Source organism: Takifugu flavidus, chromosome 20 (assembly GCF_003711565.1).
Source record: "Takifugu flavidus isolate HTHZ2018 chromosome 20, ASM371156v2, whole genome shotgun sequence".
NCBI lineage: Eukaryota > Metazoa > Chordata > Actinopteri > Tetraodontiformes > Tetraodontidae > Takifugu > Takifugu flavidus.
The window spans coordinates 8,063,385-8,087,445 of NC_079539.1; the positions used below are offsets into that span (position 1 = coordinate 8,063,385).

At 46.8% G+C, this 24,061-nt stretch overlaps 1 protein-coding gene across 2 annotated transcripts in view; it reads left to right on the top strand.

Moving 5' to 3' along the window:
• Window positions 1-24,061, top strand: part of LOC130517755 (astrotactin-2-like) — a 145,873-nt gene that overhangs the window by 26,039 nt on the left and 95,773 nt on the right. For both annotated transcript variants that reach the window (XM_057019845.1, XM_057019844.1), the window contains exon 3: window positions 13,299-13,716. In XM_057019845.1, coding sequence (XP_056875825.1) covers window positions 13,299-13,716 — 418 coding nt within the window. The remainder of the gene's footprint in view (window positions 1-13,298; window positions 13,717-24,061) is intronic.

The following is a 24,061-nucleotide window of genomic DNA, read 5'->3' on the forward strand; positions in this document are numbered from 1 at the left end:
AGAGAACACAACATGATTTATAGGGGTTTTTACAGGTTGGGGGGGGGGGGGGTATTAAATAGGGAAATTGATTAATGGAATTATTTATTAGTTTGATCAAATCTTTGAGCTCTCAGCCCTTAAAACAACAACGACAACAACAAAACTGCCCTGACCAAAGATCACAGAGAAAAGCCATCTTTTCCTCTGCTCATTACAGACCTCAGTGGTAGAAATTGTTCATTATACGGAGAATAATGCAGTGTAGAAAGAGGACGGAATTATGGTTGAGCCGGGATTGTTCTCCTTCCTCGTGAGTTACTGTGAAATGAAATAATGTGCAGGGAACATGGAGTTCACAGGAAACGGTAATCAGTCACAATGTGTGTCACTCTGTGAAGGATATTTCAAACAAATGGTACCTTGGAGTTCAGCGGGAGGACAGGTACTATTTTACAAAAATGAGATGCAATGAAGGCCGGCGATTCCGAGCCTTTCATGTGTCACGTTACAGGACATAATCACCCGCTCCCGGAGATGGAGATGTTGACGACACCGAAGCGGGATCAGAAACATTCCATTGAATTTTCTGGACATCGGTTAGCTATCCAGCAAACACAAGAGAAATGTTTTCCCTCCGACGGGCTGGTAGCACCTTTGTCTGCTGTTTTCATTTGGAATTCCCAATCTCGCCCAGTGTGACAGAGCCATGGACCGTCCTCCCAGATTCAGCTAGCCTGACACGGGCGAGCTGTGCTTTTCTAATAAAACAGTCACCGGTGATGTACGATCATCGGTGCGGTGGATCGCCACAGCTTCTTTGGAATTGCAGGTCTTGGAAATTAATTTGGATCGGGCCTAAACCCTGGCAGGGAAGGTGGCAACGCCTCCGCTTTGGGCTTTAATTGTTTCTGCATCTTTAAGTTTGTGTCATTTTACACAAGCAGCTAATTGCTTTTTAATTGCTACAACAGCGCTAAGTTAGCTCCTCGCGAGGGTCGAGGGTGATGCACTATCAAAATGGCTACGGATAACTGAGGCTTTGAGCTCTAACGGTCAGCTGAAGGTTCTCCTTAAGGGATTTGACGGCCCTTCTTTCGTAATAACAGCGAGCGTCGATGCGATCAATAAACTGTGATTAACTGCGCAATTAATGCGCCTTTGCTTTTGATTGAGTCATTTGAATTTGAAGACACATAAATTGCTATTATCTTCAACAATTAGCAAGCGATTAGCAAGAGTGTCGATGGGAAATGCGATGTTGAGTGGCGGTGGCTCTCAAAAACTAAATCGGCTGTTTCGTTTTTGTTTCTCCCTTGGTCGCTCGTCGTTCGTCGCACCAGCCGAGCGACGCCGGCGTAATAATGGGAATGACCCCTCTGTCTGTCAGCCTCTTTAGTCGTTTGAGCGGAAACGTGAAAGGCTTCACAGTCAGAAACCTTTGATTAACCCCCGACCCAGACTCAAAGTGAGAATTAAAACAGTATCACCGTTCATCCTCGCAGCGAGTCAAGCAGCACTCCTCCACCGTCGCCCCCAAGCACACATTGTTCATGCTTCAGCATATTTTAAGTCAAACACCAACTCCCCACCCACGTTTCTTTCTCCAGGAAGTCGCTCACTTACGGAGGTCGCCCGACGGAAACTTTTGCAGGGATTCCCATTATGGGACCCAAATGATCGCGTTCCAGGATGTTCCAGACCAGAGGAACGTGCTGTCTTCCTGCATCGGGCATCTGTTTAAGTCTCTGATGTCGGGAACGCTCTCAACGAGCCGTCTGCGACGCCAAAGAAGAGACGTTCCGACACGTTTCGGCAGGTTGACCATAAAAGGCGGCGCCAGCGTCTGCTGAGCACGAATTTGTGAAATGAAAGCGAGATTTAATTTGCAAGGAGCCACTTTGAATTGATCACTGAATTTCTGAATTTGTTCGTTTTCTTCTTAGCTTCCAACAGACTAAGTGGTGTAGCGGCGCTCACCTTCGTCATCGCTGAAGCTGTTTTTTGAGGGGGGGGGGGGTTTGCTTGTCTGGGACCGGGACATGTGGCCGTTCTGGCATTTAGTCAGGATGCTCTCTGTGGCGTAGCTGTCACAGTTAGCTTAGCCTGTCTGACAGCTGTTGTTCGCCAAGGCGCCGGTCTCGAGTTGACTCTGTTGTTGAGGCATAAATCCTTGACAACAATATCAAGGTGCTCCAGCTGTAGGCTGACCCATGGATGCTGTGGGGGGGCCCTCCTCGCAGACCCCTGCTGTGCCCAGCCCTCCTCCGCCACCTCTCTTGTTGAATCTCTTTCCTTCCGTAACATCTGAGCTGCTTATTTATTAGCTTTAACGGGTTCTCTGCTGTATTCCGGCTGTTCTGGCAACCGAGGTCCTTTGAAAGTCGACTCATGGTAATTCCCCAGATAACCCCCTTCGTCCGGCCCAGCCCGTCTGGGTGGACTTCAGATAGGAGGCAGCAGGCGGAGCAGATTGGGATTCTACAGACTTTTCTTTGCAGAATTTGTGCAGCTTCACCACCAAACTACTGATGTGATTCGGGACACTGAAGGAGACGTACTTCAGCTTGTTCTGAAGGGCCCGTTTCAGGGAGGCGCTCGTCATCCACCCCTCTCTGAGGCGCGCAGTTACACTGGGCTGACCCACCCTTCTTCTGGGACAGAGGGAGACTCTCGTGTCTCTATTTTGGGCAGAGCTCTTGACAGTTGTTAGGGGACTTCAGGGGTCACTTTGAACAACTGAGTGTCCTTCTGTATGAAATTATCTGAGCTTGCGTGCGTGGATGGGCCATCAGAATGTACTTGGCGGCTGGAACAAAGAGTCAGGAGAAGAGGGGGCTCCTATCATTTTAGATAAAGGAATGAGAGGAGTGTGGTGGCGCGGTCTGTAGGGGACTGGACTGAGAAGAAGAGGGGTCTTGGTTCAAGTACGGACAAAACCTGGAAGGTGTCCTGGTAGTAGGCTGAGCTGCCAGGACACCGTTAGAACACAGCTAATGTACCCTTGAGCAAGGTACCCTCCCTTTGACCCCCAAGGGGATATAGCAGATGGAAAAAAAGACAAATAGGGGACACAGTAGCCACTGGGTCTCCTTATTACCAGCTTTGGTAGAAGATTTCTGCTTCCTGTTCAATCTGTTCAGTGTAGTTTGATGTATCTTCAGTCAGAAATAGACCCACTGTCGACTCTCCACGGAGGGAGGCGTCCTCTCCCTCCCAGGATGCCCAGAAAGGCGGCACTGCGCTCCCAGAGGAGGCCCAAGCGTCACGTGGACCGGTTGGCTACCGGCTCTGGTGCTGCTGGTGGAAGTTGGAGGCCTAGTTGCTCCTTCGTGGCCATTAAATCAGGCAATAATTAGACTCTCGTGCTGCAAATAAACACTGTTTCCATGGGAAATTCTGATTGTAATGGACTTTTCTTCTGTAATAAATGAGAGATTATCGTAAGTCTGTATGCTTTAATGCTTCTAATGCACGACACAGACATTTTCCTCTTCCTCCAGGCGCAGATTTGAGGCCAACGGGACACTTGGGGCAAGTGTTAAAAGGGTAATTTGATTTAATTAGTCCATAAGGAGGACATGAGCCGTCTTGCAGACAACTGTTCAATATAATCTTCTGCAGTGAGTGGCGCCGCGCAGAAGGACGAGGTGTTCTCATTGTGCCTGGCTCGGCCTCAAACTCGAGAACCACACAAGCACTTCTTCATGGAGGCACTCTGGCGCGCTTCCCACACGTTCTCCTTCGTTGTCTGCTCCGCTCCCAGGTTTTAGCGGCGCCATAGACACGCGGTGAAGTACTGCACCGCCTCTTCAAGGACTCGCTGGTTTGCTACATGAGCGGAGCGGCGGAAAACCACACGGAACGATTTGCACATCCCGTCATTGAATCGTTCTTTGTGTTCTTTGCGAGGTGGTCCTGCGTCGGGTATTTGCACGTCCTTTGGCGATAACTCTCTGCACACTGATTTGTCACCAGCTGCGGTTTACATGCACAAAGCGTTTCTCGGCTCATTTGCATTATTCTTTCCGTGTGTCCATCCATCTGTCCCATTCTTCTGAACGCAGTATCTCAGGAACACTTGGGAATAGTGTACGCGCTCATCATTTTTATACAAACGAACGGCGTAATATTTCTTTTTTCAAATCCAGATGTGTCATCATCTTGCCTGATATCCAGAGATTCATCCTCTTCCAAATACGTCAAACATGGCTGCTTTGTTCCTCGCCCAGTCCGTCTCTGTGGGCTTCGCTGCGATGCACGGACGGCGCTGAAGCCTCGTGGGTTCGCTAGAAACGCGCCATCGCTAACAAACGACGGCAACGTCACCATAACATAATCCCATCTTTCCTCCATCTCTCCTGATGATGATTCACGCAGCGCGGTCCCGATTAATATAGGAAGTCTGGGCACGGTCAGCTTTTACACACAATTTTATTTTCGACATGTTTCAGTTCACAAACCCTTAATATCGTTCCGGTACCGTTAGCCGAAGGTACCATCTCTGCGTTTTGTAAGAAATAAATGTCAGTGTTTCAGATAAAACCACGGAGCCTGAAGGAGAGCGTGGGTTGGAGAAAGAAAGACAGAAACGGAGAGACACTGTCCTTCCCACTGCCTTTGCTTCTTCTCTGGACTAAAACAATGGTGATTTAACGCCACCTCGCTGTGATGCTGGATCGAGGTCTGCTTTCAAAAACGGCTCTGGCGTCAAGTGACATGTCGGGAGGCCCGACATGAGCAGAGCGTTTGCATCTCTGTATAAATGTCACAGAAGCATAATGGGGGTTAAAGTCGATCCACCTCTGAGATGGTGGGGGAGCTAGCAGCGGCCCTCGAACAAACAGAGCGAGCTGCCGAGATGCTCTCGGAGATCAGCGGCGGCTGGGAATGTTTGCAAATTTCTGGGACGGCATCAGAATTCTCCAGTTTGGGGTTTTTGTGTGTGTGTGTGTGTGTGTAAGGGGGGGGGGGGGTTATATCCTCAGTCACGTAACCTGACAGAGGAGAAGAGAATCTAAAGAAACATCAGTCAAGAATTGGAACTTCCTGTCGGTTTGTGTGGAGTTTTATGAGACTGTAACAGCTGCAGTGCAAAAATGTGAGAGATATTCTTGTGACAACTCATGTCGCCATGGTGATGTGTTAAGGCCAGAAATGTGTTTTTTTTCTATTTTCAGTTCAAACTTTAAAATTTTCTTACTGTGGTTCAAAAGGCAAATGAGCTAATTAGCAATGTGTGTAAGGGCATGTGGAAGGTTCTGATGGCATGTGTAAATACACGCCTGTGTTAAAGGTTATTGCTGTATGTGCAGGTTATGTAATTGTCTGCCAGGTGACAGAGCTGGACCCTTCATCTCCCCTGGTGGAGGAGCGCTGCTCCTCTGTTGCCTCAGCAACTCTTACTGATGGATAGCCACAGTTTAGGGTAAATAAAGGCTAAACAAGAGCAAATTATCAACCTGAACTGTGTTTCTGACTGCATATGCGATGGCAGCGCAATTCCAGGAAAGATCTCAGCCCCCCATCAGTGATTCTGGTTGTTTTTGGCGAACTGAGAGTTATGTGTATATTCACTAAAAACCCCACTTCCTGTCCCTGAAATAACTTTAGTCCTGCGTGGGCTGAACGATGCATTATTCAGGGAAATGAAACAATATAAAAGTCTCCCTGGAAAACGCACTGGCTATTGTCCTGAAAAATGCCAATTCCAATGGTTGAATAAATAAATAAATTAGGTAATTAAGAAAATGAAGAGGTCTGCATATAAATGCCACCTTACCAGAGGTGGCATCTGAACCAGGAACCATTTTATATTTCACTAAAACATTTTTAGAATCACTCCCTCCTTTTCACCGGGATTCTTCTGGGTCTGAATGATACAAAAAAGTGAATTAATTACATTTTTACCTGCTGTAGCTGTCGAATTTGGCATCAAAAGAAATCCCAGGTCCCCTAAACCCATCACACGTCGAGCACATCAAGCTCTTGGTCAGCAAAAGCAGGTGGAAATGAAGGTAAATCTAAATGAAAATTTTTAAAAAGTGTCATATTCATGGAATTAGCTGCGCCGAAAGCGTTAGCATTTCCAGGAGGGATTAAATTGTCGCAGTGTCGGTTTGCATGGCGTTTATTCCTATTGTTGATTATGTTCCAGGAAAGTCGTGTATGTGTGTGGTCTCAGCTTAACTGCTATTATTGAAGCGTTTGAACGCGTTTCACAGCTTTTATACCAATCTGTTCCCTGTCGGGTGCAGAACTGCAATGGAAGCCGTGCAAATCTTTAACTGTTGAAAGAGGCAGACACAGACGCTCGCACGTGGATGAATATAGATGAGCTGCTTTTCATGTGTAATCTCACAACTTTACCGCCGTTACACATTAGTACTACCCTGCTGGATATCTTATTGACCCCTCTGAACTCAGATAAAAGTAACAAACTCTGCTAACCCCAATCTCTTCTTCTCATCTCCTTCCACATCTCAGTATTGATCGATTCCACTGGCCCAGTACTTTTAATGACCTTTGGAAGTATAATGATTAAATTCTCAGGGAAAATTGGCATTAACGTACACTTGAACTGCTCATCTTGTCTCCCCTCTGTGCTAATGGTTGCAGAAAGCTGTGTTGCTAGCAGCAGCTAACGACTCTCGCATCATCTGGGAACATCTCCGCTATTTTGGGCAGTTATCTATTATTATCAGGGCGCCGCAATTTGGTAGCTCCTCCCTTCAGCTGATTTCCGAAGCCAGCAGAAATATTACCCATAAGCCACCAAGACTCAGTAACAGAAAATGCCAAAAGGCGAAGTGACGAGATGTTGCTGTGGGGGGGGGTAGAGGAGTGAGGTTTTGATTGCATCTGGCAGAAATGGACAAAGGCTACCTTTGCCTTAAGCTGCCTCCGCCCGGCTCTCAGGAGCTGCTGTTGTAGCTGCAGATACAAATAAAAATGTCACTTCAAGCCCAAACAGGTGGGTGGGGGGGGGCACAGCAGCTCACGCGTACTTGTAGGGAAGAGCTCCACCCAGAAGCTTTCAGGAATACGTCCGCACTTCCGTTCACTTCCTATTTTATATGTTTCTTCGTCTCTTTTGTAATGTAGGTCTCAAATGTGGCTGCCGCAGAAAACCAAATGCTCGTTCGGCGCCATTTTCCTCAGCACAATACCTGTATCTTTACAAAGGCAAACAATCCATCACTGCCCCCCCCCCCCCCCTCGCCTCCCCCGCCTCTGCATCAGACCCACCCCAGGGCCTTACTGTCCAGCTCCTCTTATTGCCCTGTTATCAGCAGCTGTTGCAGGGATGTATTGCCCCCCTGTGATACGCTAACAATTATTGGCGTTGCCTTTCCAATCGCACCCCGTCTCCTGAACCGTCAGCAGGGCGCGCGTGCGCTAGCAGCTAGCCCACGCCGCCTCGCCGTGAAAAAAACTGTTATTTCTTAATCAAGCGACTTTGGCGTGACGTCCTGCCGCAAGGACGAGCGGGTGGCGTCCTCTTTTCTTCTCTTCCCGCAGTGCTAATTTACCACAGTAATGAGCATGCACTGATGCATGGTCATCGGGCAATTACAGCTGGTTTCCATGCAAACCGCAAGCATCATGGGATGTCATTATGCTGGCAATTAAGGTCTGTTACAATGGTGGGAAAAATACAAAACAAAGCCAGGAGATTGTTAGAAGGCCCTTCTTTTCAGGACGCGTCTGTCCTTTACCGAAGGGACAGAAAAGATGAATGTTTGTTTGTTATTCTTGAAAACACGCTCGGAATGCTTCAGCGTGTTACATTTAACCCAAAGTCCCATTTTAGCGATGATCGATTTCCACTTTTGTCGCCGTCGCTGCATCACACAAAATAAATTGGTTCCATTTTCAATTTTGCTCAAAAGTGTTTAATTGTTGCATGCTTGAAGTATTTATTTGTTATTTTTCATGCAACTTTTTGAAAGGGATATCCGTTGATGGGGATTTTATTTTGTTGCTGTTGATTGCTGATTTATTTGGAAGTAAAATGGTCATGATGAAAAGTTGGCAAAATTTTATGCCTTTTAATTTTTTGTAGGGTGGAATCCAAATCTTGTCCAAATGATGATTCCCATCAACACACAACGGTTCTTTGATCAGAACTTTGCAGGTTCCTTTAAGGAGAAGAAGTCTTAATGTGGAGATCCTGATATTTCTTCTCAGAGAAGAAAGTGGTGGGTGTTTATCTCAGGTTGAATCTATGCGGGGGGGGGCATTAGGTCGCCAATCAAGCCTAATTCTCTGTTCCATTTCGAAAGAGCAAAGCTCAAGACAGCGCTGTCCACCCTCATTTCCCTGTAATGAAGAATTGCGGCCTGCCAAAGGCTGAAGGAACGGGGGGTAATGAAGGGATGGGACTCAAGCCGATGGAGGAGTGGGAGATGGAAACGTGTATTAGCTCTCACAGTGAAGAGGGGCGGGACCGGAAAGGTCAGGACGCATTCTCATTAGGCCGCCGGAGATTCCTCCCAGTCTTCAATCACAGTGTAATCAGATATTGTGATTAGGTTTGGGCTCTCTCTGCTGATTTCCATCATCGGTGGAGTGATGTCACCTGCCGTGAAGTGCGGGTGAAATTGGATTAGAAGCGTCAACCAAACGCTGCCCCCAAAAAGGGACAAGTGCGCCTTCAACACACTTTTCTTCTTAAAAGAACCAAAATGTAAGCCTAGGCTGCTGAAGCAGAGCGTTCCCTTCTACCATTTTGAAAGGCATATTTTGATCTTTTTCTTCCTTTTCTGCCTCCCTGCGGAATTTCAGGAGGCTGGTTTCAACTGAGGTGAGTTAGCCAAGTGAAAAGACCGACCAGGGAGCCAAGTTCCGTGCTGGACGGAGAGGATAGAGCAGATGCTAAAGCACATGCCACTTAAACTTCCCGCTGGGAGAGAGTGAGAGGAGAAACGGATATGAGAGTAAGCCGGAGGAGGGGGAGGCTGACGAGTAAAAGATGGTAACAGAGGAGAGAGATGAGCGCTTTGTCTGACACTCACTGGGCCCCATTTTGGATGATATACAACACACCGGATAGGACTTGGTTAGTTGTGAACCTAAACTACTAACTTAACCATCTTCTACGTGTCAACATTGCAGTGCTAGAGCTGAATTACAGGAACATATGCGGATTCGATACATCCAGGAATGCTGTCATTTAGTCCGAACCAGGCTGAAGCCCCATCTTCAGTGCTGGAAGCTGCTGTGCTGAACATGCCCCCCCCCACCAGTGACATTAGGAGCGTGCCTAACGCCCGGCAGTGCCGTCCTTCCTTGGAGCAGGATGGTTATTTGGACTGAGCGAGCTGCGGCCTCTCCTGTGCACAGATGGTGGCTAAACCGCGGAGCATGTGTTGGTTATGTTGGCCCAGCGTCCTGTTGATTCTGAGCACAAGAAGCTGATTGGGACAATAAGGGAGGCGAGCAGGTTTGGAAGTAAACAATATTGTGCAGCTTCCCTTCATCTTTACGATCCGAGGGGACTCGTTAGCACCAACACAAAGAGCGGACAAGTATAATTGTGACTTATCGCCGCTCATCATTCAACTTCTTTCAAACCTCTCCACTTCCTGTCATTCCTGTTGAAAGGTAGAAAGGAAAAAGTCATTATTAAAGGCTAAATGAAAATCTATGCTATGGTATATGTCGCCTTCATTCTGTCGCAGTGCTCCTACATATTTGCAAAGCTAACATCGATCATTTATCCTGCTGACTTCAGATAAACTGCATATAACCACAGATAACGCTCCCCTCCCACAAACTTTACGATAAAAGAGGAAAAATCAACTTTCCGAGAACCCGGCAACCAATATAATGTTTTAATACTAAGCAGGAAATTGCATTTGAAAATGACAAAATGCATCGTACCCTCGACTGATTTTTCCTATGACAACTGAGTTCCTTCAGCATCAGATAGCTTATTTAATGTGTACTAAAGCTTCAACCTTGGATGGTACCACTTCCTTCATTAACACATTTGCGATAGGCTACGATTAATCAGCCAGTAAAGATCTTTTGTTTTTATTCGCTTTAATCAGGCCTAATGATCGACTCTAATGAGGTTTTGCCTCAGCCTCTCGGGGTCTATTTTCTTTCCGTTGCTTAAACCAAGACGGACCGTCAGAACATATTCTATCTTTAACATATCTAGTTTTGCCAAAGGAAACTGAAGTTTAATTTGAAAATGCTCTCCAGTCTGGCACGTTCAGCTTTATCATCCAGGAAACGTAGCCATAGCAGCTAGCACAATCCAGCCCAAGTACATCGGTAAGGTTTCCCACAATCTCCTGAAACAACGCTGAACAAAACTCAATATCTCAAGAGTCTGTTGTTTATCCAATATTTGCCAGCATAACTAACTGGTATCCAATCTAACTGAGCAGAAAGCAGCTGGGGCTGCACTCTTGCGGACCAGGCTCTTTTAGCGTGACCTCCGCTTTGATGTTTGCACGTGTTTCACAGCGATGTTTTTGGCACAGATGTGACGTATTGACTCATTTATGCTGCATTAGCTGCTTCTGCTTTCACTTTCATTTGGCCCAAAGCCGAAACGCTTCTGACGGGGCAAACTGAAATTTGATTTAGGCACACTTTCAACCGTGGGTAGCTTGTAAATATGGCTGTAGCTCATTGTGCGGCCGCCCCGATGCCTACATGCCCTAAGGAGAAACCCAAGCCAGGCAAATTGTACAAAGTGCCGGAAGAAATAAGCTCATGCGGCGTGATACAGACGGGAAAAAGGGGGAAAACAATCACGCACAAAAGGCAATTCTATACTAAAATAGGCTTCAAGTCAATTCTGTCTGTGTGAAATCACTTAGGGCTGAGGCAGGCGGGATTTGTAGGGTCCAAAGATGAACACAAGACCCCATTTTCCCTCTCGGCTCTGTCTGCCACTGTGAATTTATACGGCTGTTGTCCTGAAGAGTGGAAGGCAGACGCGCTCACACGCTGAGGAGACGGAGAGACAAAGCTATCAGTAACAGCAGGGACAGCAGTGGAAAAGAGTTTGTGATTATGCTGGGAGAGGAATTGGAGATGATGTGAAGAGCACTGATGTGGCAAATAGTTCAGAGAAGACAAAGCACCGCGTGGAGGACAATAGCTCCAGCGTTTGGCCTCTGGAAGACTTGCACACTGTTCCAGGCAGGATTGTAAACACACACTGTTCTTTAAGTGAATAAAGGAGCATCATCTGCAAACGCAGGCTCCTGGTTCAAGTCACTGAGAGTAAAGAAGGAACGTTTCGAAGCGTCCGTCCTTTTGATGCAGGCTGTTTATCCCAAAAAAGCTGCAAGACAGCGCAGACACCTTTAAATTCGTGGCACGATCCGGCTCCGAGACGACCGCGCCCGACGCCAAAGGCTCGGCCCGAGCGGTCGCCCGTGACAATCGAATGATGTGTTGCGCCCGCGTCGAGATAAAGGCGTCACGGAGCGATGGAAAGCGTTCTGCTTTGGGCTGCCAAGAGGAAGATTATTTTAAAGCGGGACTTTTCATGGCAGGTTCGCATTGGCATTTTTCAGCGAGGGGCTACTGAGCGCCAGCGCGTCGCTCCATTATCGCGGCTGCTGCGATGAAGCATCGGCCTTCGTGTGTTGTTGTTATTCCTCAGCAGGAATTAATGTGGAAGTGCAAGCGAAGGGGAGTTTGGCGGACTGCGCCTCTGCAAACCTGACATCCTATTGGAGATTAATGAAGGAGTGTGTCCACGGCAGTCCTCTCTGTGCCGCCTCTCTTCTCAGCGTGCTTTGATTTATGGACACCCAGCAGCGCACGAGCTGTAATTTCAAAAGGGTTTGTTTTTCCTGGTGAAGATGGAATTTTAAATGTTGTGATGAATGACCCCCGCGTGGATTCCATTTATTATTCGGCGGTGATTGAGTTTGGGCCTGTGCGCGGGCGTCCACGTCCGTCTGCACGCGGGCCCGATCTCCGCGACGCCGCGGCGCTGAAGTTCGTATAAACGTGCCGTCCTGTCAATATCGTGCTCTCAGAAGTGCTGCGGCGGCGTGAGGCGGAAGACGCCGCCGAGGTTTATTTTTATTGCATTCTCACCAGATCAAACACGCGACCGACTCGGTGTCAGAGTGAGGAAATCAAAGTACATTCTGTCCACGCATACATTCCCTTTATCATCCGGCCGCAGTGCACGCTGCCGTTTGTCGTTGGGTTCCTGAGATGCTGAGATATCGGATCAGCTCGGATCAGGAGAAATATCACGCTTGTAGGTGAATTTCCAGGAGGCGGAATGTAGACTAATAACCTGAGGGCTGCCAGTGTGTGTGTGTGTGTGTGTGTGTGCGTGTGTTGTGGGTGTGTGTGTGTGTGTGTGAGAGAGAGAGAGAGAGAGACGCTACAGATAGCAGACCAAACACGCCACTGCGAATGTGTTTTTTCTGTGGGCTCCCAGAGGAGATGAGAGAAGCACAACAATCATGTATCTTGGCATCGTTGTTGACAAATGCTCGGTTAGGTAGATGAAAGAATTTTATCGGGACTTGAGAACTGTCTCTCTTTTCTTTTTTCTTTTTTACATTTTGTGTCGGATGCTGTCTGTCCATAAAAAAAACGTCCGCTGTGATGCCAACAAAGTGCTGACCACGAGCCTTGAAGTCTCCACTGTGCTTTGCTGCAGTTTTAGCTCGTCTCGGCCTGTTATTGGGAACCTCACCTGCTCTCCTTTTCTCTAGAAAAGTTCAAGTTTGGACCATTTATTGTCTGGCTTGTCAAGCTATGAATTCTGGCTTTGACATAATGGTCTAGTTGGGTATTTGTGCTGCAATGTTGTCATTTGACCATAAAAGTGGGACCGTAAACACTAAAAATGGATGAAAAAGCCACCTAAGATTCGATGTATTGTAGTGGGTTTTAATGTTTAAATGGCTCTCCAGAGACACGCGCCTTCTAGATGGGTTAGGAAGCTCCTTTAATGGCTGTGCTTGTACAAAATCACCCGAGCTGTGAGCTGCTATCATTTTATTGGTTTGGTAAAACACACTTTTCCTTCTTATACATGCAGCCAAGCTATAGAGAATATTTTTCCGTGGTATTTTCTGCTCAAGTGCTTATTACCAACCCACTTCTGTTGAAATCGCAAATTCTAATAATTGGTGTTCAACTTATAATAACTGGGCAAAATAGCTTTTACCGTGGCATGAATGGTTCTGCAGCTCAGCTGCTTTTTCTTTTATCTGCTTTGTACTCTTGCAAAGTATTAACGCTCCGGTCAGAGCACAATCGATGGCCTTGAGTACCTCCTCGGTTTCTAATGTTGCTGTTTCTCTCGCTGCTTCCTCCAGGGAGGCCTCATCGCGCTCCTCCTCCTGATCCTTCTCTTCACCCTCGTCTTGTACACCCGCCACCGATGGTGTAAGCGCCGCCGCATCCCCCAGAAGAGCGCCAGCACGGAGGCCACCCACGAGATCCACTACATCCCCTCCGTCCTGCTGGGGCCGCAGGGCCGCGACAGCTACCGCGGCCCCCGCGGCACGCACCAGCACGGCAGCTCCGTCATCGGGATGCCCATCCGCGAGACCCCCATTCTGGACGATTACGACTGCGACGAGGATGAGCACGGCGGGCACTCGCTCAACTCCACCCCCAACCAGCTGCATAACAAGCTGAACGACGGGAAGCTCCACGAGGACTACGGGGTTAATGTTGGACATATGGACATGTGCAAGGACAACGAGCTGAAGCACAGTTTTGAGAAAGGAGGTGAGCTCTTCTCCTTTGTTCGCTCGACGCGTAGCAACACACCGACTTCAGCCGCGGGCGGCAGCGTTTTTGCTCGCGGAGCAGCCTTCGTGCTCAGCGGTGCTACTGCTGCTTTTTCGAGCGTGATTTGTACATCCATGGCTGCTCCTGGTGCCAGCTCAGCAGATGGACCACGGACAGTCCTCTTTGCCTCGAATCGGCCCACGTTCTCCATAACGCAGCGTGAGCGGCTTAGATAGCTTAGATGTTGTCCAAAAGAAGCATTTTTGTGTGTGATTCATATATTTGCAGCATTGTGAAGGCAAGAGATGCGTGACCTTTTGTGGGGGCATTGTGGAGTGGTTTTTATTCCTATTAGCAGCGAACAGCGATCTTTCATGCCCACTGGTGTTTCTCGGTAAACCCACTCGCTGGCTCCGTGGCGGGCGCTACTGCCGTGAGGCGTTATGTAGCTTCATGCGTAAAGGTCAAGTGACAGAGGGCAACAGCGTGGTTGATTAGATGCTGACACGTGTCAGCGGGAAGCCGGATAACCACTGCTAAGCAAAGTAGGGGGTCCGGACACTAAGAGGGCAAAAAAAAAAAAGTCTTGCCATAATTGGCGCTTGAAAATTGTCTGCTCCGGAGATTTTATGGAATTATAAGAGCTGTAACTCTGTAACAAATCCACTTAACGGTGGAGGATTTGTTGATATGCCAACCCACTGAGCCCCACCACAAAGTCAGACTTAAATAATTGAAGGGAGTTGACCGAGTCTGGACGGTGCCCGGGTTATTCAAGTCATTCTAAATAATGCAGGGATGACGTTTGAGGAAATGCCCTCTTGTCTCGGGAATATTTGCAATGCAACACGGCTGTATTTGCACAAGCTGTGTGCTGAAGAGGTCTCAGGAACACCAAGCCCTGCTGACCCACATCAAACCAGAGTATTTGGTTTCATAGTACTCCGACTCAGTTCGTGTCTGAAATCACAACTGCTGTGTATCAGAGCAAGCCATCATATCTGGTATCTTCCACATGTGTAAAGCTCCCCCTCCGAGCCGTAAGGTGGCAGAAACCTGATTTCTCCCAGCCAATCACAGGCCACATCTCAGACAGTCACACGATCAGCTGTGGCCCAGAGTCTTTTGAAATATTAGGAAAAATGAATAAAGCTCCAGATTGAATAGCTTGACATCTTATTTTGCTCTTAAACTGGGGCTAGGTTACAGTAGGGGATGCACCTCAGACGCCAAGGAGCTGTTTCATGCACCACTTTCATTTTCTGCACTCTAAAGCTGTAAATCCCTGAGACTTTCCAAGTCAAACATGCTGCTTTACTGCAGGATAAACAGAAGATCAACACAGCTGCAAGCAGAGGGCCACGATGCCTCGCGTCAAAATCCAAAGTCCCCTCGTGTCTGTCGATGTTTCAATTAAGGCGGCCTCGTTTAAAAAAGGAAGCATTGAGCGGCCAGTTCAAAGGATGGATGGAAGTTCATTTCTGCTCTACTCCCTGGAGGTGGAGGCAGATTGTTGGGATTAGACGACAAGAACCGCGACGAGAGAGGGCAGAGAGGTCAGAACCCGTGTAGCTTCTCTGTTTGACTAATCACCACATAATGCCATCATTGCAGGAGAGCAGAGAGGTGACTGCAGTCTCCAAATGGCCCCGAGGAAAGAGCAGAGCACACCGATCGTGGGCAATGACAAGCAGAATCCACACACAATAGACCTGTACCAACAGTGTAATTGGAAATCAGCCCTGAATACAACTTTATTAATGTCAGGTGAGCTGGCACAATGTTCTTTTTCCAGGCTAGCCTTCATTTCTGCCCTGCGATCTTTGAATAAAGCAGCAGCGGGCTGGAATTAACACAGGGTCCATCTCTGAGGGAAAATAGTCTCCAAACAGTCACAATTTATCCGTCTGTCCTTTAACCCAATTGAACCGGATTTAATAATCTTCTCCCCCTGGATTATGGCTCTTACACACTCAGCTTTTCCTCCTCAGATAACCAAACAAAGGATGCCCGTCAATTTCCATATTCAGCCCGATTACAGCGGCTCAGTGGTGCGGCCGGTGAATCGGCAACGAGACAACGTAAAGCGGAGTGATGAAAATCAGAAAGAAAGCAGGCGAAGCTCCGGATGGTGGACAGTCGCAGCTCCTGGTTCTCCTGCTTTATTTCCCCAGTCAGGTTAATTTTAGGCAATTCCAGAACATTTTGGCCACGTTTTCACATACTCGCACATCACTGCTGACAAAATGAGCATGCAGGAAGCATAAAAATATCAGATATGGAATAAAATATGGAAGAAGATGCCATTGCTGTGAAGGCGTGAACAGAAAGAGACTTCATCCCTTTTCCCGCAGCTATAAAACATTTAAATGTGGCCACTTCCTTCAGTAGAAGAACTTTAAGAATTTTATTTTATTTTAATAAAACTGAAATCACTTTAATTCACCACGCTTCTGCCTTCCACATGGTGCTTTTAGCTTTTGTGGCAAAAAAACCCCTAATGTTTCAGCCACAGCCTGGTGAAATTAAACCCATTTAAAACAGATGTAACTATTAAAAAGCCCTTTCCATGTCACACACACACACACACACACACACACACACACACACACACACACACAATGGAACGTGAGCTGCACATTCTGCACGGTGCCCCGAAAAGATTGAATCACGACCGCTCATGGAAAAAATAATCCAGGCAATATTTCCTCCTTCGGAGGTCCTTGCACTGATCTAGGTGACTTACCGCTGCCGGAACAAACACTCCGCAGGCCGGTTCTTACATTTCCGCACACAAACTCTGGCAACAACATTTAAAAATGTGCAATTTACATGGTGGAAAAAGCTGTTCTGTGACATGTGACGCAGCCAGAGATCCACCGGCCTGTGGAGCAGCGCGGCACGTCACGCCTGCCGCTTAAACCAACTGAAGACGGACGGAAAAAAGTGGCTCTGCCAGCAGAATGAATTCCCCGTAATCCTTGACAACAGAACCTTCGCATTTATATGTTAATGAAAAAATGCACACACTGCCTTATGTGCTTTATTAAAGATCAAACGACAGACGGGAAGGAGCATTTTTCTTGAAGGCAGCAATTAAGTTGACAGAGGTAGGTGGTTAAAAGGCTCATTAAAGCACTTTTATGCAGCAGAATATAGAACTCAGGTTATTTGATTATACTATAAATTTGATTAGTTTACTTCTAATGTAAAGGACCCTAATTTTCCACTTAATTACAACGGAAAAATCAAGTTCCTGCAACGTGAAGCCCAGAACATTCCGCTCATGTGACTGCTGCTGCCCCCTCCAGGGGAGATGGGAACCAGGACCGGGAAGGTTTTACGAACTGGACGCTAACGGTTCATTTCACGATGAATAATAGATTTCACGGTGGTCTTGTGTTTTCTCCCTCGAGACCAAACAAGTTTGTGGATCCGTCAACAGTGCCGAGGCGCCGCTGACGGCAGGCAGAACGTTGTTTAATTGGGCAGCGTAGCGTTGGACAGGCTGTCGCCGCGGTGCCGAGGGCCTCCTCGGTGGGGGTCGCAGCACCTCACGCAGGGTGAATATCAACACAAATCCTGTAGCTGTCCGTCTGTGATCAGTGACGCTTTTGCTTATTTCCCTTTCCTGCTTATTTTAGTCTTTTTATATGAGGTAAAAAAGAGAAATAATGATGCTTTTAGCGTTGGAATATGGACCCCCATCCTGCCTCATCATTTTTATTATCCAGTGTAGAATAATGATACAGGACTAAAGGAAATGTTTAAACACAGAAAACCTAGATGCAGCCTTGCATTTGTCTGGCTGTTAAATCTCTACCACTCCACATGACCTGTGCCCCCTGAATTTTAAGCATTTCAGAAAAGATATTTCCGTGCATGTAGTTGTTATTTGCCCTTGTTATTACAGCCTGCACTAGAATTCACACATACCACACGAAAAGTAGAAAAGTATGAAACAATATTATGTATATGAATGATCTGACTAGTTCAATTTGTGATTTAAGAGACTTTTACAGGAGCTTTTAGAGTCAAACCAGAGGTTAGGAGGATCCTACCAGTTTAGGAGTGGGAAACGTGACCTCTGGGGGCGTTCCAGTTGAAACGCCCGACTTGGAAGTGGGGAATTCCTGAATTCCCACTCCCGAGTACGACTGAAACGACTGTAGGTCATCATCCGCTCAATAGATACAATCCTGGATCCCAGAAAATAATCTGAGGCTTGATAATGGTAATGGCCTCGGAAGAGAGAGGGGAAAAAGACATTATTCCGTCACCCCCAACGCCGCTGTCATTACCGCGCTTATCTACTGTTTACTCGGCTCTAATTGAACTGAAGACTGGAGAGAAATAATCCTGTGTCAAGCTTCAGATGGCTAATGTGACATCATTGATGAGGCAAGGCCGCCAGCTTGGCACAATCAGACCAGCTCGCAGTAATGTTTTGATTAATACCCAATCAGGCCCATTATCCTTCTCAATGATAAATACACGGGGGTTAATTACAAAGACCGTGAAATCAGCAGAAGGCATTAAGGCTGCACGTCAGTGGGGGCAATTCTGTCGCCGGGGCTATCGTTCATAGGTGCATCCGTGTCGCGCCGAGGTCGCTTCACTTGGACGAATGCGAGGGAGAAATGTGCAAATGTCAAAACTGGTCAAATCAGAGAAAGAAACATGATTTATTCTAATAATTGATGATTGCTGGCAAGCAAGAGACGCCAGCGAATAAAAATCCCCTGATATGTGATTCACTCAGTCATCGTGGCGCATTAATTCCAGCTCATCGTGGATCGGCGCGGCTCACAAGCCGCCGCTTGAAGACTTTGGCTGCTTGTGAACGCGTGGCATCAATGTGCAGCCAGAGTCTTAATTGAGCTTGTAATATAACTTAAATAAACTTCTCCCAGGCCGACTTCGGAGAGAGCTAATGTGTCTAAATCGGAGAGAGACGGAACAACTTTTAAATAAGTTATCAGGCACAGAAGCTGGTGAATAATTACGTCTCTGTAATTCAATAAAGGAGAGAAAATGGGAATCAAATCATAAAAATAGAAGCGCAATTGCCAGTCCACGCTTAAATTTGATGTGAGTATGAAAAAGAAATGGACGCGCCACCGTGACCTTTACTTCTGACCTGACGGCGTCATCTGTGGACTCATATCGCCCACGGATGCATGTTTGCTGGTTATAAATGCAAAAGCGTCCCAGATAAAGGCTAGAATCCAGCATATGGGCGCCTTGAATTACAGGAAATCTAGATCTCTGTCTAATTTACCACACCAGTGAATACATTTACATTCGTTTTGGGGCCCGCTCACCAGCAAATGAATGCATCGTTCCCTCACGGTGCCTTTGGTCAGTAGGTAATTGTAAGAAAAAAGAAGGAAAAAAAAGCATTACTGGTGTAAATTAATGGGAAAGTTTCCGAGTGTGATGAAGTTTCTCAGTGTGTGATAAATTGGTCCCCTAACCTCATCATATTTGCTGAATGTCTTTTCCGCTTCATCTCACACGTGCGTTGCAAATGTTGCCCTCAAGGCTGCTGGGATGCAGAAATAATAACGTTTTAACAGAAGTTACACGCTTTCACCGGGTTGATGTCAAGGGACGAGAAACACGAGAAGCATTTCAAAAGCGTCCTACGTCCTTGATTACTTTATATTGTGGACCGTTCAAATCTTCAAGGACCAGCTGGAAAGTGTACATGAACATCCAAGGAACTTCCAAGCTAGCTTCAAGTTAGCAAAGATTTAAAAAAACAACACAAGACTCTCTGTATGCAAGGACAGAAGCCCTCTTGCTGCAGGGCTCTGTTTCCATGATTTCCATGATTCTGAGCTGCTGCAGCACAGGACCTCCTGATGGTCTGAGGGCTGAGCCTGTAGAACATCATGGAGCAGATGAGATGTGGTGGCCACTAAAGTAAACCTGGATCAGGACCTGAACCTGTCAAAGGGTTTTCCAGCTGCTGTCCAGCTGGGCCGTCTGGTGGAGGCTCCGCCATGACCTCCAATGACTTGTTGTCGACTTTTGTGAACAAAACGGTTCTTTTTTGGAGCCACAGCACATCCGCTATGTTGGGTTTTTTCATGAAATGAGACAAAACAAGAGTGGAAAAGACAGACCGGGATCATATGCAGGTCATATCGAGGGTGCCAGCGGGGGGGTGAAAAGAAGGACGAGGTGATGAGGCACAGCTGGAGCATGAACAAGATCTAAGAGATTAAAGGAACTTCCAATTCAGGCAGAGAAACAGCACAGATGAGTCAAAAACACACAGCAAAACCATGACTGCACAGTAACTGCGAGTGGAACATGGGAATAATTCCCAACAAAAATACTGATTTCCACATCACAGAGTTAGTTTGTTCCTGCACACTCACAGGCAGAGATCTTGTTTGATTGAAACTGGAAGTGAGAACACCTGATTATATTCCCGCCCATATTTTTGAGCAAACTAAATCTGAACGCCAGGTGCAGCGGTTCAAGAAAGACTTCTGGGAGTGAGATGTCGTACCGTCTGATGCAGCTTTGGTCGATTTGAAATAACCTCAAAGTTTTACGTAAATAAAAGAGTTTATAACTGATTGAGAGTTTATCCTGGGAAGGCTTCAGTAGTGGAACGACAGACAGTCGTTCACGTGGTTCCTGTGCTGGAAATAGTTTGCATGCCACTGTGGCATTGACACTCATGAAAAATGTAGGCTCGGAACGGTCGTGGCCGTGAATTCCTACCCTCCATCTTCTGCGCTGTCCCACCGAATACATTTTATTTCAGATATTCTCATAATTTGGAGCGTGTTCCTAAATTTTCCGACCTGATTTCCAGCCTGGTGGGACCAGCTCGGGGTCAAAGTGTGGCCTCCAGTGTTGGGCTGGCCGCAGCACAGGGGGACCCATGCATATTTTATCCTGGCCCCCGGCAAGAGAGATGTTTAAGAGAGGAAAAACCTGCAGAAAACGCCCTCTTTGCTTTCTCATAAGGCATTTAAATGCCGGCCTCTCTTGGCAGAGAGAAAAATGGAGTGCTGTCTATTTCCTTCTACCTCTGCAAGACAGATGGCTTCAGAGTTTCGCTTTCCTTCTCCGCGACTCTCCTTTATTGTCATTTTTCTCTGCCGTATATTTACTCCTGGTTCTAGGTTATTGTTCTTTTCAGCGTGCAATCGTACTGTTGTCCCCATTTCTTTTGCCTCGAATTTATGGATCTCATTCCCGACATAATCACCTTTCTCTTTCCGCGCCATCCATTGTTTACCCATCTCTCATTTCTCCGGCTGTCTCGCTCCGCCGCGCTTTCGACTCTTCCCCCGCTCGTCGAAGAGCTCTTCTTCACCTGACACTTGTCTTGTTCCGTCAAACCTCTTCAAATTCCGGAGCCGCGTTGTCGGAGGGTTGCCAGAAACTCGCCTTCTGCTTTCAGCCATAAATCAACAAAGCAAATCGAGGAAAACCAGCTGATCTTTAAGTAGTTATTTTTATTATTTTGAGACAGGAGACATTACGATAGCTGGTGTTTTTACTTGCATTCTTCTTGGAGGTTTGACAGTCATTTTTAATAGAGGCGTTTCTACTGGTAACTACGGGGGTAGGAATCTAACCCGGCCCTCTCAATGGCTGTGTCTCCAGCAAGGGGAAGGGATTCGATCGCCGTGGAATTGTTGTACGACAGTCTTGACTGTGACGCCGCCCAAGCTAAAAATCAGAGCAAAGAAAGCATCGGAGACGGAGGTGGATATGAGAGGAGCTGAGGCGGTGCCTTTGTGGTTCTAAATATGAACTAAACAGCACGTGTTGGGTTGTGAGACTTAGTTTCTGGGTTGTGTGTTCGTGTAAATGTTGGTAGAGGTCATGAATGAGGAGAAGGCTAGGCTAATGCTCCCCTTCTGCTCTGAGTTTAGCCAATCGGTGCCGAATAAACCTCAGGCTCCACCCAGCTCCCCATTCTTGGCCGATCTAGGTACCCTGGACAGGGAATCAGGTAGGCTCCATAAAAGATCCCCAATGGCCGTTTGGAGGAGGTTCCTATAGCGTTGTGACTCGACAGGCCCTGTAAAATTACCCTGGAATAGTGACGTTCCTCACCAGGACCCCCCCATGACCCGCCCCCTGCGGTGAACCTCCAGAGGCCACTGCAGGGATCGGCGAAGATGTAGAAGAAACAAGGACCCACAGCAGGGAAACCGGACTCACATTTCAACCCCCAACTTTCCAAGCACACAAGTACAGACCAAAAGAAGCTGAAAACGGGAGCCAAAATAAAGATTTGGTTATTTTATGTCCAGGGAAAAACAGAATTCCTGCTGCTGCATTTTTTAGGTAAACAGTTGCTGTGTGTGGGATTGTTAGAGCACCAGTGCACAACACAACATTTCTAAAGAAACAGTCCAAGAATAAAGGATAAAAAGCCAGAGCAGAGAATGTGATATGATAAAAAGAAAGAAGAAGAAAGCATCCGTCTGTAAACAGGCTGCAAACAATGGATGTTGTGCATTAACCTGCCTTTGTTTGTGTTAAATTTAGCCAGGAATGAAGTCAAAGGCCTTCGTAACATCACCTCATATGTGTTAATAATAGCTGTATAATAGATATATTATTGGTGTTGTTGACAGACTTTTGTCACATTCTGATGAAGTGCTCAGCATCAACTAAACTAATTAGCCGAGCTCATCTAACCGAGCTGCTGCCAAAAAAGCTGTAAATTTCCAAAACGGCAGCATGGCACAAGCATCCCAATCCATCAGTTCTGGCTTGAATTAATGGCGGCAGCGATAATTTACTGGAATGCGTTCATGATTTTATTCATTAATTCCTTCAGAAAGCCTCAGTTTGAGCATCTGTGCCGTGCGTGGGTCGGCACAACAGCTGGAGAGGTGTGACAAACACAGCGCCTGGAAATAAATGCATCCAAATCGGATTTCTTGGGCTCTCCTTTCCAATATACCTGAAATTAAAACAGTCGGGGTTTTAAGGGTCCGAAGGATCTGCAGAAATATTCATTTATTTCCCTCGTGGCTCCGTCTTCCTCCCATGAATGTGAATGTTGCCGGGCTGCCGGGAAGAGAATCTCAGCTCTGAACACACATGTGGGATGTTTAAAACCCTAAAGTGATGTCACAGCTTTTAACAGAGCTCATTAGTTCTAGATCCCTTACCAAAATAATCGATTCATATTTATCATTGTGTTAAATAGTGCATGTAATAATTCAGAATCATTTGTTAGGCTGCATTTGTTTTGAAACTTTAGAACAAAATAAACAGAAGAAAGTCCTTGTTTTTAGTGTTTACAAGCCTTGGAGGCAGGGCGGATCCCTTCAGGTCATTAATATTAACATAACTCTTTGCTCCAGGCAGTTTTCTACACTGGTTAAACACATAAGATGCTATTTTCCAATCACATCTGGCCGGTTTCATTTGTGAACCACCAAACCGTGACACCGAAAAACCCCATCTGGGCTCGGACTAGAAGACGGTTCCGCCAGTAGCCCCAGCTTTGAGATGAAGGTGAAAGCTTCCAAAGAGTGGACAAAAACCACCACTCCTCAATTTGTACCTTTGACGGCGGCCACATGTGAGTTGTGACGCTAATTAGCCGATGTTTCTCTTTTACGTGGTTTCATCGGTAACCTCCAGCGTTGAACGTCCGCGTCAGTAATCCATATTCATAATCTCCACTAAGATGTGAAGGTAAGATCGGAATTTATGAATCCATTAAAATAATTTCTGAAAGGAAAAAGAGGTTAGGCAAGTGTGCGGTTACACGTGAGCTTCTTCAGACTGTAGGACAGAAGGGGAAGAAACGTGTAGCTTCAGGTTATCAGCAGAGAATGTTAAGAAGCTAACCCCCCCCCAGCCTATCATAGTCTGTGGCAGATACCTAAATGATGTTTCTCCATAATTGTGCATGGGTGCCAATTTAGCCCGCGGAAATAAGTGAACGGAAAAAGAAAATGCTGACAAGAGGGGTTGACAGATGGTGACAGCAGCTTTTAGAAGGAGTCGGCTTTGCTGGCCTGTCCTCCTGAAAGACTACCTCAAGGAGGGACTTTTAATATTTCACACAGAATGAGCTGGCCCACCTTCTGCCGCTGTAATAGTGTAGCGCAAAGCTAGCATCGGAAATGGAGCTTCAGCTCTCGTTCCTCCTCCTGTCCTCGCTTTTTTGACCCTACATTCTCGTCTCCATCACCAAATAGCCGGCGATCGTATTGACCGACTGCAAACTGCTGCATAACCTTTGTCGAGGAGCCCTGGAAATGTTTGCCTGCTCATTCCGCTAACTTTCATTTGACGGAGTCGGCCGTCTGAAGCCTAAGAGAGACGAGGGTCGAGCACC